This window comes from Giraffa tippelskirchi, chromosome 2 (genome assembly GCF_054371585.1).
Source record: "Giraffa tippelskirchi isolate mGirTip1 chromosome 2, T2T-mGirTip1v1.2.pri, whole genome shotgun sequence".
Classification (NCBI taxonomy): Eukaryota; Metazoa; Chordata; class Mammalia; order Artiodactyla; family Giraffidae; genus Giraffa; species Giraffa tippelskirchi.
The window spans coordinates 181256875-181272085 of record NC_137276.1 but is presented as its reverse complement, the minus strand read 5'-3'; the positions used below and the strand labels follow the sequence as shown (position 1 = coordinate 181272085).

Genomic DNA, 15211 nt, shown 5'->3' with positions numbered 1-15211 from the left:
TATAGCCCAGCTTGGAGGACTGTGTCTGTCATTGCAGCTGTATCCTTAGGCCTTTGCATGGTGCCTGGCTGGGAACAAGTGCTCAGTAGAGTTGCCAATAATGTTATTTCCCCTGTGGAAACCAGTGAGCAATGAGACCTTCATGAAAGATGAAAAAAGACCTTGTAGGGTGAAGAAAAGAAAGAGGTTTGCATAATTAATACTGAAATAAGAAATGACTTTGATTTATACCACAGCATGTTTCTTCCAAGGATTTTGAGGTATTTGACAGTTATCTCACTTGTCTCTTCACCAGTCCTGGCAATATTCCTGCCAAGTGAGAGGACATGAAGCACGGAATGATTTAGAAAGGACCACACACAGAGCCCCAGGGCCAGACACAGTTCCTGCCTGCACTGTGTGCATGCCTTCCGGCCCACTGGGATCTTCAGGGCACCCCCTCTTCAGCATCTCTGCGGAGAGGGACTTCTGCGCCCTATTTCATCCCATCACCTAGGAGATGAACTCAGCAAAGAGGAATAACTCGAATTCACCTTGGGCTCTTAGTAGGTACAGAGAAAACAATTTAGAAGAATTAACTGTAGAGAAGTGTTTACCAGCAGTCTCCAAACTTTTTGGCACCAGGGACCAGTTTTGTGGAAGATAATTTTCCCAGGGACTGGGCGGGGGTGGGGGATAGATTTGGGAATGATTCAAGCACACTACATTTATTGTGCTTCTATCGTTATTACATCAGGCTCCGTCTCAGATTATCAGGCCTTACATCCCAAAGACTGGGAACAACACAGATGAGAAATGACCTCCCAGATCTGTCTTCTTCCCAAAATCTGATCTTTAATGCTTTCTGTAAGACCTAAAACATTGCAGGAAATTGAGTGGAATTGAAGCAAAACCTCATGTAAACGTGTTGCTGAGCATTTCTGTGTTGCTTTTATTATTAGAAAAAGAAAGAACATACTAATAATTTTAGCTATAGCTATAAGCTTTGCTTTTTTTAGTCTGATATGGTATATTTTTATCAAAATGACAAAGTGAAGGTAATAGAGGAAGGGGCTTTACAGTTGCAATACTATTAGGAGATTTCTGCACCCAAACAGGAAATCTAAAGATCTGTAAACTGGAAGCCGAAGTGAATTCATTTGAGACTCTTAAGTACACACTTGCCACTACCTGTCTCAAAAGCTTGTCTGAGACACAGAAGTCTTAATTAAATGCAGATGAAAAGGTGTCCTGAGTTGATTTTCTCGTTTAACATTAGACTTCCTTGAATTAAGCACCTCAGTAAGAAACAAGACATAATTGAGTCTTGCTTTTAATTAAACGTATAGAGATATATTTATTTACTTACTAGTTCCACTAAGATATTGCTGAATTTTCATTAATGCTGTTGATTTTTTTTCTTTCCATAGAACAATACTCTTGTTAATCTTGCTTGAATGCAATTAATTGTGCTGTGTTTATCTTCCTGGCTTCACCATTAATTCCAGTGTAGAACCAATTATTTTCCAGTGTAGAAACAATTATTTATATTTTTCACTGCTGCTGACATCCTCCCTACTGAACATTCATCAATAATGCCATGACTCACAGTATACTTTTATTTTGGGTGGAAGGAAGTGAGGAATCAGTTTGGAGGAAGAAATGAGAGAGAGGTGTCTATAAAAGACATTTCATTGGGTAGCATGGATTGGAAATGTCCCTGATGAAGGACACAAGTGCCTACTTTTGCATATAATTATGGTGCTATGATTGGCTTTCTGCATTACTCTCTCTTTCTTCAGATGCAGATGACAGACTAAGAAAAGACTCCTATAGTTACTGCATCTCTAAACATCCAACAAACATAAACAGTAAAACACCTTAGCAGACTGTGACATATTGACTCACTACACACCTCTGGCCAAGCTGGGAGTCAGGAGCTGAAACAACATACAAGGATAGCTCAGATTCTGTCTCTGTGGAAAGTACATAACAGTCTAAGCATCCAAGGCTTAATAGAAAACCAAGCCTTCAAACGAATTGGGGGCTTTTAATCAAGCACTCTCTGAAGCACGTTTTGTACTCCACTCAAAGGACTGCAGCCAGACAGCCCCACTTGGCTTTTGATTCCCCCTTGAACTGGGCATCATCCGTGGCCATATGAGTAGGCGGAGAAGAAGTAAATAGAAGTCACTTCCAATTCACAGCATGTCTCCAGCTGCCTTTTTTGCTCTCTGCAGACACCCAGGAGCACTGGTAGAGCAGAGACTCTCATCATTTTAGAGAACAGAGTGAGCTGATTACATATCACCTAAGCCTTATTAAAACCCCCGACTGAAATACTTCCTTTGGTGAAATAATATTTACCAGGCCTCTATATTTTCAACATGCACCTTCACTCCCATGTATCAATACTTGGCTTTAGTCTCTGCTAGTTATTAGCCTAAAGGCAGCTCTGAGTTCTCCCGTGAATCTACAGTGATTAAAGGGCCTGCTCTTAACCCACTTTCAGAGTCTTGAGCATCAGCCTCTGATATGAATGAATAAATGGGTGAGTTGAGTATTGCTGGCAGGCAAAGTGGGTTCTAAAGACCCTCCAAGTGTTCATGAGGACAAGCTCCTGTCTCCATTCCAGGAAAGGGCGAATCAGATCTTCCAATGCTTTTCCCTTTCTCACTTGCCATCCTCTGGTTTCACTGAAGGAACCAGCATGCGTGCATGTGTGTTAAGTCACTTCAGTTGTATTGTATGTGCTAAGTCACTTCAGTTGTATTCAACTCTTTGCAACCCTATGGACTGTAGCCCTCCAGGCTCCTCTGTCCATGGGATTCTCCAGGCAAGTATACCGGAATGGTTGCCACGCTCCTCCTCCAGGGGATCTTCCCAACCCAGGAATCGAACCTGTGGTTCTTACCTCTCCTACATTGGCAGGCAAGTTCTTTACCACTAGCGCCACCCGGGAAGCCCCGAGGGAACCAGAGGGTATACCTAACAAGAACATCGTGTTTGGATGGATCAGGTCTGCAGTGTAGCAGTCCTTGTCGTATCACTTTATATGCTGAGTCAGTTTATGTTTGATTTGCTTCTTTGGCAGTAACCTAACATAGGTAAGTATAAATTCCAGTATATGTTGTGCTCATCTCTAGACTATCATGCTAAGTTTTTTCCTCCTCAGCCAGAATTTAATAAGAAGGGGAAAAAGAGAAATAGTTGACAGTTCCTGAGCGCCTACCATGGGCCAGGAACTGTGCTAAACACTTCACATGCATTATCTTATTTTATCTTCATGTGTAAAAGGGAGACACAAAGGGCCCAGAGAAGTTAGGTTACTCGCACAGGGCCACACAGCTGATGAAGCGCAGGGTGTGGGGCACTCTGACTCTGTGCATATTGCCTCTCCTTTAAGCACCTGCATGGGGAGCCGGCTCTAAGATTTACTAGGTGATAGGAAGAGATGAAATCTAGAAACATAGGCAGCATCTCTACTCCAAAGAAAAAGGAACTATTGTCAGAAAACACTGCAACCGCTGTGGCCTTCTTTCCAGGATAAGAATAAATTTGCTGAATTCTCCTTTAAGGCACTAATGACTGGGCTGCTGAACTCCACGAGCTATTATTGTTTTCCAGGCTGACACTTGGCTGGTTCTTTCTCTTCTTTACTTTCAGGCTAATAATTAGATCTAAATCCCTGACAGGACTCTAACCGCCACCCCAGGGGGTTCTAGATTTCTTTACCATTGCTTGTAAAGATTTCATTTAAAAAAAGCCCTTTGAAGCTATAAGTTACACTCAGCCACAGTTTTAAAAAAAATCTATTATTTGAGCCTTTTAAAGAATACACACTACCATATCTCTCCTCACCTTGAGAGATCAAATCTTATTTTTATCTCCAATTTGAAGACCAAAGATCCCCAGGAGGACCAGAGAAGGTAGCCTCATCGAATGTCATTTCCATCAGCACCTGTGTCTTTGAGAGGCTCACTTGGATAGCATCCAGGCTATTGGAATGTTTTAAATATAAAATTTCTACATATATGTGAAAATTATGGTGGTGGCTTTGGTCCTCAGGGGGAAAAATATAAAACTGCTTTTTATATGAACAAATGAATCTTTTGGCCTCGTGTGAGGTCGCTTTGAGCAAGGTGTTTAGGCTTTGCTATTTACCCAATGCTGCACTGCTCTCCTTCACACCCACGCTGATTTGCAACCGCGCTTGAGTGGTTGTGATCATGGAAAGCAGCTATCTGACCCAAATGGGGCACTCTAAATCCTTTGAGGAGCAAGAAAAGCCACACAAATATGAAGCTGGCTCAGGTGGGAATCACGGGCCTCATTAATGTGTGTTAAAGCCACTGAGTGGTCTCTCGGGGTACCCAGTCACTCAGGAAAAATCTGTTCTGAGACTGTCTTATCACTTTATATTATGACTCCTTTGGAGAATCCCTGGTGCCTTTGAGGAGGGAGACAAAGAGCTGGCTGGTCTCTCTTTACTAAGCCTAGTCTAGTCACACAGTAAAGTAAACAATTCCAGCCAGAAGGCCCAAGGATGAGATTTGGTAAATATTCCAGCCAAACATTTCAACCAAATGTTTTCCAGGAGATTGCATCAAAGACTTTTTCAGAGGCATAAAACAATATGAGTGTTTAATTTTACCAAACTTTTTGCTTTTGAAAAAGTTGAAAAAATGTTTTCTGTAATTTCAAGCACAATGATTTTAAGGCCATTAATAAATAAACCACAGTCTGTCAATCAGCTTAAAGAATAAAGATTCTATAATTTTTTTAACAACTTCCCTTGAATGGGAGTGAGAACAACTGATATTTGTTGTTGCTTTCAAATACATCCCTGCACAGGACCCAGAGTAGTATTTTCTGTTCCACTTAGTGATAGCTGTTAAGCAACAACCCCAGTTGATAGTTAGGCATATAGTTAAAGATATGAGGAGGCATGAGTTCTATTGAATCAAGGATAATAAAACTTAAAAAAACCCAACATATATGCCTACCAATTCAACTGCAAGAATTAAATGACTGTTAACATTGCAATAAAGAAACGTTTCTTGGGGTAAGCAAATATATGCATCCTCTAACTTGCAAGTTGATTTATGAACATTACATTCTAAAAATGTCTGGTGGAGCTGGGGGTGGAGACTCCCTGGAGAGTGTGCAGCATTCCTAGAACGACTTACCTGGGAGGTGGGTAAGTCATTCCAGCACAGGGCTTACACGGAGGTGGTGGGGCAGCTACTGCTACAACTGTTGAAGAAAGAGATGTAGCAGTGGGGAGGGCAAAGTTTCCAGTGCTTTCTGGTTGCCCTCAGTATGAGCGCATGAGAAAAAAATTACCCCACAGAATTTACACGATTGCTATGTACACAAAAACTTCACCCATAATGGAACCTAAACATAGTACCCCCAAAACAAACACTTTTTAAATAAAAATGACTCAGGAGGCCTTTATGGACTGGCTTAAAAAGCTTAATTATCATTTATTTAAGTAATTAATAAGTAGAGAGTATATCCATGGAAGATATAATCCATGTTTTAAACAAATACGCTTTAACTCTGAAAACAATATATTTGTTTAGAATGGAAGTCCACCAGGTTTTACATTGTCAGTTTGACCTTGAAAAATTTAGCAGGCAATTCAAAGAAAATTAGGAAGCAAATGATAGTGGTCTTGTTTTGGAAGACAGGTCTATGATTAAATAAGGTCATTTTAAGAGGAGGATCTGGGCGCCTGGTACCATGCCTGCTGTTGCAACATCTGTAAGGGAAGAGCAGCAGCGGGTTCATGAATCCGCCAGATTTGCCTGCTATCTGGCCTCCAGTTGACATTGGATGGGTTTTCTGACATATAAATCATTTCTCTCCAAACTGGACTCTTTACCAAACATTTCTCATCCTCCAAATTGGGAAGACATACCTGGTCTTCCACAAGTGACTATAAACAGAGTTGAAAAGCTGCTGTCTTATCGCCAAATGACTAAATAAATAAATGCTGAATAAGTGGAGTTCTAATCATTTAATCCACAATCACTTCTATGCAGTCTGCAGTGCTGTCTTTGGCATTTAATAATCAATCCAATTATCCATAACTTAAATACTTCATTTCCCTCTGATTTGATGGATGGGTACTTGAGCATGAAACTTAAATACTCAAAATAAACACCAGGGGTCGAGTCCCAACACAGTTTTACTTCTAACACCCAACTCTGTCAATTGTGCAGAAATCTCTGAGGTACTGGTGAAATCATGTCCTACATGGATGGTGTTACCATAATACATTGTTTTCTAAAGCTGTCAGGCTTGAAGCCTTGAGCTGGAAGCGTGGCCACACAAAAACGAAATCCAGTTGCATCTGTAAGCCTACACCTCCGTGGGAGTTTGAAAGAAGTTGAGTGCTGTTCTGTGCTACACAGAACAGCATTCTGTACAGGAGGTAGGCTATTAAATGCTTTCTGAACTCCATTAGTTACTCCTGCTGAGTGAAAAAAGTCTTCATAAATGCATAAAAATTAAATTGCCTATGAGGTAAGGAATGACATGGTACTTCATTGCCAAATATTATTTTCCATTCAAATGGTTTACAATCACACATACAATGCAGAATCACAGTACATACCTGCAAGGAACCGGCCTAAAATCTAATGCCATCTCAATTTGGTTACAATTCTGATTTTGCTTCAGTTAACTCCCGCTCTATCCCCCACCCCTACCCTGGATGGAGTCCACAACTCCATTCCCTCCAGGCCATTCAGACATGAGGTTCAGACTGACCCAACCTGGGTGTCAGAGATGCTGGGCCCCAGTGCTTGAGAGGCCCATGGCCCAGGCAGAGCTCCGAGCTGCAATCTTGGGTCGATGGGACTATTCAGAAAGGGAGAGACACTCTTTTTTTCTCCCCTCTCCCCTCCCTGAACTCAGGAGAAGGTGGGTACTGGATTGCAGTCAGCCATTCTGCCATCACACACACTCTCTGAAGAAGGCAACAGGAAGGAGACTGAAGCTGAAAGCTGGAGACTGTCCTGAGGACACTGCTGGGAGGCTCTCTCCAGCTGGACATGTGTATTTTCAGTTATATGAGCCAATAAATCCCACTTTTCTTAGATTTAGTTTTACTTTCACTTGCAATCAAACTAGACCTAGCTGATAATCAATTAACATGGAGAACTATTTCAATTTGCATTTCAGTCTTAAAGAGGCTGATCTGATTCTACAGATAAGGCGGGACACAGAGGCAGGTAAGTTGGCTCGCTGAGGTCCTCTGCTAGTGCGGAGTATGTATACCCAAGACTAGGAAAGTGAAGTATTCACTCTACCATGGGGAAAACTAATGCATTGGATTTGCTTGGAACTTTCAATTAAAACTCTGTTCTGATCAAACATTTACTTATTGGATATTGTTATACTTAAAAAAAACCTTACAAATTAATATTTTAAATCATCATTTGCATTGATAAGTAGGATATGGACCTGAAAATACACTGATAAACTAAAATTTCTCAGTAATGCACTTGTGGCCTGCTGAGGCAGCAATAGAAATAAGCCCAACAAAAATAGCTTAAAATGTTTTATTAAGTATATATAATATTACAGGGTAATATTTACAAAGTTATGTTTTTTAAATAAAAAAGTATCTTGGCAAAGATTGCAGATATTCAAAGCTTCAAACAGTGATAAATTGATTTAATACATATAAAAAGAAAACCTTTAACGGTAACACAGCTGTAAAACAACTTTGGTCTTTAAATCACTGCAAAAAATGGCTACTGACAAACAGCACACCTTTAATTGCTATGGAAAAAAGTCCCCAGGAGAGGATCTCACACATAGCAACACCAGAGTTTCCTTTATTTAGAATGGTTAATGGATATTTATACAGTGTGGAATCTAATTCTCAACAATGGCTCTTTGTAAATACTGCTCTGTTTAATAAAAACAAAAATGCTTCCGTCTCTCACCAACCCTAATAACAACACATTTAAGATTCCACTGATATTGCCTTACAGAGAAGTTCATTACAGATGCTCTCTTCTTTTCAAAAGGCTAAATTCATGGGAAGGAAAGCTGTTCTTAAATATTAAGGAAGGGCTGTCAAAAGCCACAGGCAGGAAAGCTTCCTGTTCACTGTTAATCTCTGAGAAGTTACCTGGATTATCCCTATTAGCCATGGAAGATGACTTAACAAAGGACCCCAGTGGGTGATGGCAGTTAGTGGCTGAAAACATGACACGTGAAAAACTGTTTCTAAACAGAATCTTCATCAAATTAAACACAATATAATGATAAAGGGTTGCCCAACAATCACTTCTCTAGTTTCCAATAACAGGAAATAAAGGGTGTGCCATTCCATACATATATCACAGATGTCTGTTTTTGAATACCCATGTTAGGACAAGAGAAATCTAGGTGATACAGAGCTTAATTCTTATTAACGAGAAGGAAGCATAAACTTACAACTTTTTCAGCTTTATTATAACTCAAATCACAATTTGGTTGGTCACTTACTAAAATAACTACAACATCCTGAAAAGAACAATACTCTCAAGTATGGGATAACCCCATTATTTTCATTCTGACATTCTCAGAAAATAACAGATTGGACCTAGGGTTTCCAGGTGAAAAAACTATCACCTTTGAAGGTTTTCAGAGCATGTGAAACTTGTCTAAAAAGAAAAATCTCTGGCTCACTCTATTAACAATATGGGGAAACTGAAATACAGCCTACTCAATCATCAAATTTACAGAGTGAGCATCTAATGTATGCAAACACTGCAGGAAGAGAAAGGAAGGGGGAAAAAGGCTCTTGCTTTATGGTGGAATTTTTAAAACTGAATGAGAGGAGCAAGACAAAAACCCAACAGAGCTAAGCAGAGACACACAAAGTACTCGGAAAGGTAAGTAAGAGATGAGAGGCAGCCAGATAGGCACAGACCGCAAAGGAGAGCCGGAAGGGGAGGAAGGGTGGGACGATAATGTTTTGGAGAGAGAATTTGATTTGTTGCCAAAATGACAAATGTTGTCACTCTGAGAACATACAGTAAATAAAACTGAAGTCGACGGCAAAAATTGGGATCACCGATTACAAAAGCATATTATGAGGGTAACAGATAATATTGATACTCAAAACAGTTGACAACTTTAATTTGGTGTGACAGAAAACTTAGAAGTCTAATTTAAAGAGAATGAACTGGCCCAACGATGCCCAAGTAAGAGGGCGCCTGCTGCTGTGGTCCCTCTTCCAGAGAAGTTGACAAGTAACAGCGAGAGTAACAGTAACATATCTGGCCTTTCTCCTGCCACCTCTCTGTGCTGTCTAGGGCAGGGACTGCCTCCAAAGACAGGTAGTGTTAAAGAGAACACAAAGGACGGATAAGTCCCAAGACTGAGCCCCAAATAAATGAGAGCTGATTACATATTAAAAGGTACAACTCTGGTTCATAAAAAAGTTTATTATAAGATTTCATATAGAGAACAGGAGTTTGGATCTTTTTCAAGTCCATCTGCTTTTTTCCTCCTTTCATCAGAATTGATTTCTAAATTAACAAACTATATTAGTAAAATACAAATGTTTTCAGAAGGAAAAAGAGCAGTGGGAGCCATGAAATTTGTATAAAGAAATACAGCTCCCTCTACATGTTAATATTTTGGACAGGAACACAATTAGGGAAGAACATTTATTTTTCTTTTTTTCAGAAAGAGCTGTTTTCATAGTATGTTCACTTTTCTGAGAGGCATCAGCAGGTCATAAATTTTGGTTTGCCATTCAGCAAACCACTTGGTCCCAACATAAAATACGACAAGTAATTTGGCATAAACGAGGTACATGGGAACATTCAGTGGACTAAGAAATAACTACTAATAATGCAACTACAAATAGGAATGTCTTATTACACAAACAGGAAGAAAAACCAGTATTTTTAGAGGGCACTGGTGAGCAGTCAAAAAGCTTGGCAAATTACCTAGAACTTTTTAAATGTTTTAAGTGATCGAATATTCACATCAAATAGAAGTCCACCCAATAAAGATCTTTGTTTTTAACCGTTTTCACTAGAAGCATGAAATTAACATTTGCTCTCCTGTAGGTACCTCACTGTTGTCCATACAGAAGAGGTACGTGCCTATCTTATACATGTGCACATACAAACACACACCTGCAAGGGAAGAAAATCTAATAATCTAAAAGTACTCCAGGCGATCACAACTGTCAGAATGTTAATCTTCTTCTAATGGGAGGTAGGAAACGTGGGGGGGGGGTTGTTTTATTTTTCAATCTTAGGGTAAAGTGAATATGAGGCAGGACTACATGAGGAGATGATGGGTGTTTATCATGCAACACAGACGTAACAGTAATAAAACCACCCGTTCAGGGCTGGCCTGTTGGCATGACGGTGACACACACTATGTTGCCATGCAGGAGACTCACAGTTCAAATCTCAGTCTTGGTTTTTCATGCCCCAGATCAGAAAAGAAGCGAAGAAACACTGTAGATTGTGCCTTCAAATCCGAGGAAGGGAATACATATGTTACAACCATCGCTATTTCTGCTGAAAAGTGTGAACATAGTTCTTTGAGAATAAGTCTGGCTCCTTTCTGAAGTGATGCTACTGTGTCACTGGACCATGTTCAAAGAGGAGAAAAAGCACTACATCTCGTACAGCAGAAGCAAATAACAGGAGGACAAGACAGCATGTAAAGGGTCATGTGAAAAAAAGGAAGAAAACATCCATCAACAAAATTACCCTCAATCTGGAAAGGGTCTGGTACACTGTATGTTGAGGGGATTACGTGTGAGTGGCAACCCCCAAGAATGAAGACCATGATCCTCAGCAGTATCACACCCCAAGTAGGCAGCTGACAAGATGTTCCTAAATGAATTTCTAATCTGTACTTAATATTATGCCCCTGACCCAGCAGTGGCAGACATTATCCAGTTAACATCACAACGGTCAAAGTGGCTATGGCAAAGTTTGCTAAGGCTTGATGGAAACCTCTCTTTTCATAGATAGCTCTGGGTAACCAGGGTAGTGCCAGGAAATTCTCACCTTGAACCAATTTAAGTTGGTGACCTAGAGTTAAGAGGCCCCAGGATCTGGAAGGCATCATTCTTGGAAGTTGCCTACTCTACTTTTGCCCCTAATTGAATAAAAATAACAACAAAAAAACTGGATATCAATTGGGCACACAACACAGATCATAATTATTTTATTAATTAAATTTAAAAATGCTTTGAATAAAAACTTAACTGTAACAATCATTTAAAGGTCATTTATTTACTTTCTCCCATAGATGGAAACCAGTTACTTTTCTTGTTTTCTTCTCCAGGACAATGAATCAAGGCCATGGTGCTTAAACACAAGTGTTTTTCTTTCATGTCATACTACTCTCCAAATCAGAGTCCATCACTCCACTTCAGTTACTCTGGAAAATAGAAAAATGAATATATAATTGCTATGCATGTCTATTTTCTATGTCTTAACAAGTTGATGTATTTTAAAAATTTAAAATTGTTTCCGATACACGGTATCTAAAAATAAAGAAAATTATTTAATCTTAGATTTGCAAAGGTCACAGACATAAACTAGACAATCCATTAGCCTCTTTAGCTGCAGTAAGCAAAAGGCCAATGCCAAATGAAAATGTAAATCAACAAAACCTGATAATCTCCATTTGCTGGGTTAGCTGAGAAGAAGTCAAGAGATATTGATTTTTCCAAAGCAAAAGACATTGATCCTAGAATAATATGCCATCACTTTCATTTTAGATTGACACCATTCATTTAATATAAGAAAATTAAATATGTGATCAGGTGTTAAGTGAAAGAGGAAATGGGACTGTGGTCCCAAGAGGGCACCTGGTACCTCATTCACCAACAAGGCAGATACACCATGGGCATTGTGACCTGTCAGTAGGAAGAGCCCACCACACAGACATCTGGAAAAAAACCAGCTAATTCTGAACAGCTAAAATTATCAAAATTAAGGGAATTTCAAAGTTTGCTATAGTTTTCATGTGCTATGAAAATACAAAATCTCCTGTCTATACAATGGTGCCCAAAAAGTCATATCTTTAAGGGAAATTAATAAAGGAAGAGGCACTCAAGGCTCTTCTACTGGTTTTCTGAAAATGGGGAAGAGTTTAGTTTCTTCATATGACTACAGAAGAATGACACCACAGTAGGAAAAGGAGAAAAACAATGAAATTAAAAAAAAAAAAAACGAAAACCAACAACAGAACACGAGAATCCAAACACGGACAAACCATGCCACACTTTCAGGTATCAGTTCTTTTTTAAATGTCATTTAATGTTTTCCTTCTAATCCTGTTTTTTTAGGAGTGCAGTGGTGAGCAGAGCATGCATTCTTTGTAACAAAGGTTGTGACACAAATTTACAAAAGTGGGATCATTCTGTAACTGCTTACTGAACACAGTCCAAGCACTGTTTTAAACTTAGTTCACCAAACACAATTGGCGTGTTTTTAATCTTAACGCAAAAATTAACTGCACTCAGGGGAATATAGCCTCTTGAGTTAAATGCTGCATTTTGCTGTAGAGGTGAGCACGTAGGTCACAAACTTTAGAACAGTAAAACTGAAAGCAGACTATTTACGTGAACAAGGAATGACTATAAATATCAAAGGTATGAAGAAAGTTTTGATAAAATGAAAACATAATTATTCAAATGTTAACAGAACTCAAATATCAGAATATGCTAAGGTAAAATTAAAACAAATGCTTACAGTACTCAATATCTCATACTTAATTAGCTTTAAGACCTAATAAATATAGGTCTTTGAAACAGTCATTAAAAATTAAAAATTATTAGCCCAGAGTCCCCCCTTCAAAAAGCTGGAGTGACTAAACTTTTTGATCCTCTCCCAAAAGGTTAGAACCCAATTCTTGCTTGGAAAAGCAGAGATATTAAGTCTCCACGGGCTAAATGCAACAAAATTGCCAAACACGAGCACAAGAGAAACCCTGTCAAGATGATAAAGATTTGTGCCAAATTATATAAGTGTCTTACAAAGAGCATTTAAAGTTTCAGTCATCAGACACTACATCTGAAAAATGTTTTTTTATTTTTTAAAGCAGTTATTTCTCTTTGTTATGAGCAATATGACTGGAGAGTCTGATTAGTGATACCCTACAGCTTTTATATTATTAGTTTTGCAACTTGTAACAGAGTAAATAAGTTTTATAAACTGAGAAATGTAGGCCCTTATGATTTGACAGTGTCCCTTAAAAAAAAAAAAAAAAACTCCACACTTTCAAGAAGCAATTTTACTTCTTTTCAATGTCCATATTTTAACCAAGCTATAATTGCAGGTGCATTTTATACTTACCATCGTTCATCATCCCTTTTGATTCTTTAAATGCTAAGAATTAGTAACAAGCCAAGCAGTTAGTAAGATTCCACAATTAGAAATCATTTCTAGACAAACAAATATGCAGTAATATCATGCCAAGTTAATTTTAAGATTACTATTTGATTACAAAAGCCTTCCTGTGGGTCATACCCACAGGCTCCACAAAGGACACAGTTGTTGGGAATACAGATCCAGATTTGAGGAGAAGTGAGATACTTTGGTCTCACTCCATGATGACAGCCTGTATCTCCCTGAAATTTATAATTAAAAATTGAAACTAACTGAGATCCTTCTCTACTGGGGGTGTTACATTTCATCTTGGCCAATTAAAAAGGCAAGAGAGTCCCCTCACCCAAAATCACTTGGCTCGAGAGACACAGAACAGTGCATTTTTCTCTCATAGGTGACAACACTACAAAAGCAATACTCTTAATTCTTGATGAATAATCAAGAAAAGAGAGGTTAGGCAATTAAAAAAAAAAAGAAAACCCCAGATTCTTCTCAAGGCACAGAGAGCATTCTAACTGCTTTGGGGGTTAATTCAATTTATATGATCTGGTATTGGATCAAGAAAAACATATAAATTTGTAATAACTACATACCATTAAGGGGTTCCTCTACAGCTTTCTGGAAAATATTTAAAATATATTTACATAAAATAGAATTTATTTCATGTTCTTTCATACTATAATTTATATATGCTAACATTTAAACTGTATATAAACAGTGAATCCTATAGCCAAAAGACAAAGTAAGCCAATAAAGGTTAGGAAGACAAAGCTTGCCAAGTTTAGCTAAATAGTTTGATAATAACAGAATCATTCTCTTAATACTTTCTGTGCAGAACTTCCCACCCCACCCTATCTCTCTCTGTTCAAGAAATCCTAACTACAGAACACAAACACAGATAGCAACATAATAAACAATACAGTTAAGCCAGATATGAGAGCAATCATTTTCAAGGCATGCAAATTGAACTTGGTAGCAGGAAAGACAAGTGTTAGGATTGAACGGTCTAATGGACAAATCATCTTTAACAGAGGCACTTTTAAAACTTCTAGCTGTTTGGGACCTGTGTAGCTATAGTACCAATCTTTTTAGAATGAACACGTGGGGTAAGGTGCACCCCCACTTCCCTCACCTCTCTGGAATGTCTGTGGAGGCTTATCAGCTTTACGGGCATGTGTAATCACACCTTCCTGCCACAGACAGGACAGAGTCTAGCTTTTGGCATTCCAGACAGAGCTATTAGTAATCCTTAATCCTTTTTAGGAAGATGAATACAATATAGTCCTTTCCAGGTCTTATTTCCATAAAGTAGTTCCTGTCCCTGTCACCATGATGAAAAAAATGGCTTTTTTCATCCCCCACCATTTATCCCTCTCAGCTTACCTCCTAAATTGCTCTTTTTCTTGGAATTTTCTCAGGCAGTTTATGATACAGAAAAACTACAGTACAATTTGGAGGAAGAAAAATGCTTATAAAATGGGGGAAAGAGGGAAATGAATCAATTCAGAACAGCTATTTTTCAGCCATATTTCCATTTATTTTATAGATTATTGTTTTTAATGAAATCAATTTAATACGAACTTCTCTCCCTCATTTTTAAGCCTGAAATATCATTCTATATATGCACTTCAAATGTGTCCAACAGGTGAGGCAATATATTGGAATCGGATTCTTTCAGCAGAAAATGACCATTGTTCTTACACACAAACTTTCCAGTTCTGGGCATGAGGAAACAGCACAATCTTAAGAAATCGTTTATTCTAACCCATTGCTAGTAAATGACCAAGTTTTAAAATAGATTGGATCTATCCATGCAAAGGTCATAAAGTGACTTCGTACGTGTGTGCTAAGTT

The 15211-nt window shown here is 38.6% G+C and overlaps 1 protein-coding gene across 8 annotated transcripts in view; it reads right to left on the bottom strand.

Moving 5' to 3' along the window:
• Nucleotides 1-11158: 11158 nt before the first annotated feature.
• The window catches only part of CD47 (CD47 molecule), a 63664-nt gene continuing 59611 nt past the window's right edge, over nt 11159-15211 (bottom strand). For 2 of the 8 annotated variants that reach the window (XM_081572288.1, XM_081572286.1), the window contains exons 9-11: nt 13952-13976; nt 13326-13358; nt 11159-11403 (exon numbers count right to left, since the gene is read on the bottom strand). In XM_081572288.1, the coding sequence (XP_081428414.1) occupies nt 11399-11403; nt 13326-13358; nt 13952-13976 (63 nt within the window). In that variant the 3' untranslated portion in view covers nt 11159-11398. Of the gene's footprint in view, nt 11434-13325; nt 13359-13951; nt 13977-15211 lie in introns of all 8 variants that reach the window. The other 6 variants (XM_081572291.1, XM_081572287.1, XM_081572292.1 and 3 more) reach the window with 3 other exon arrangements.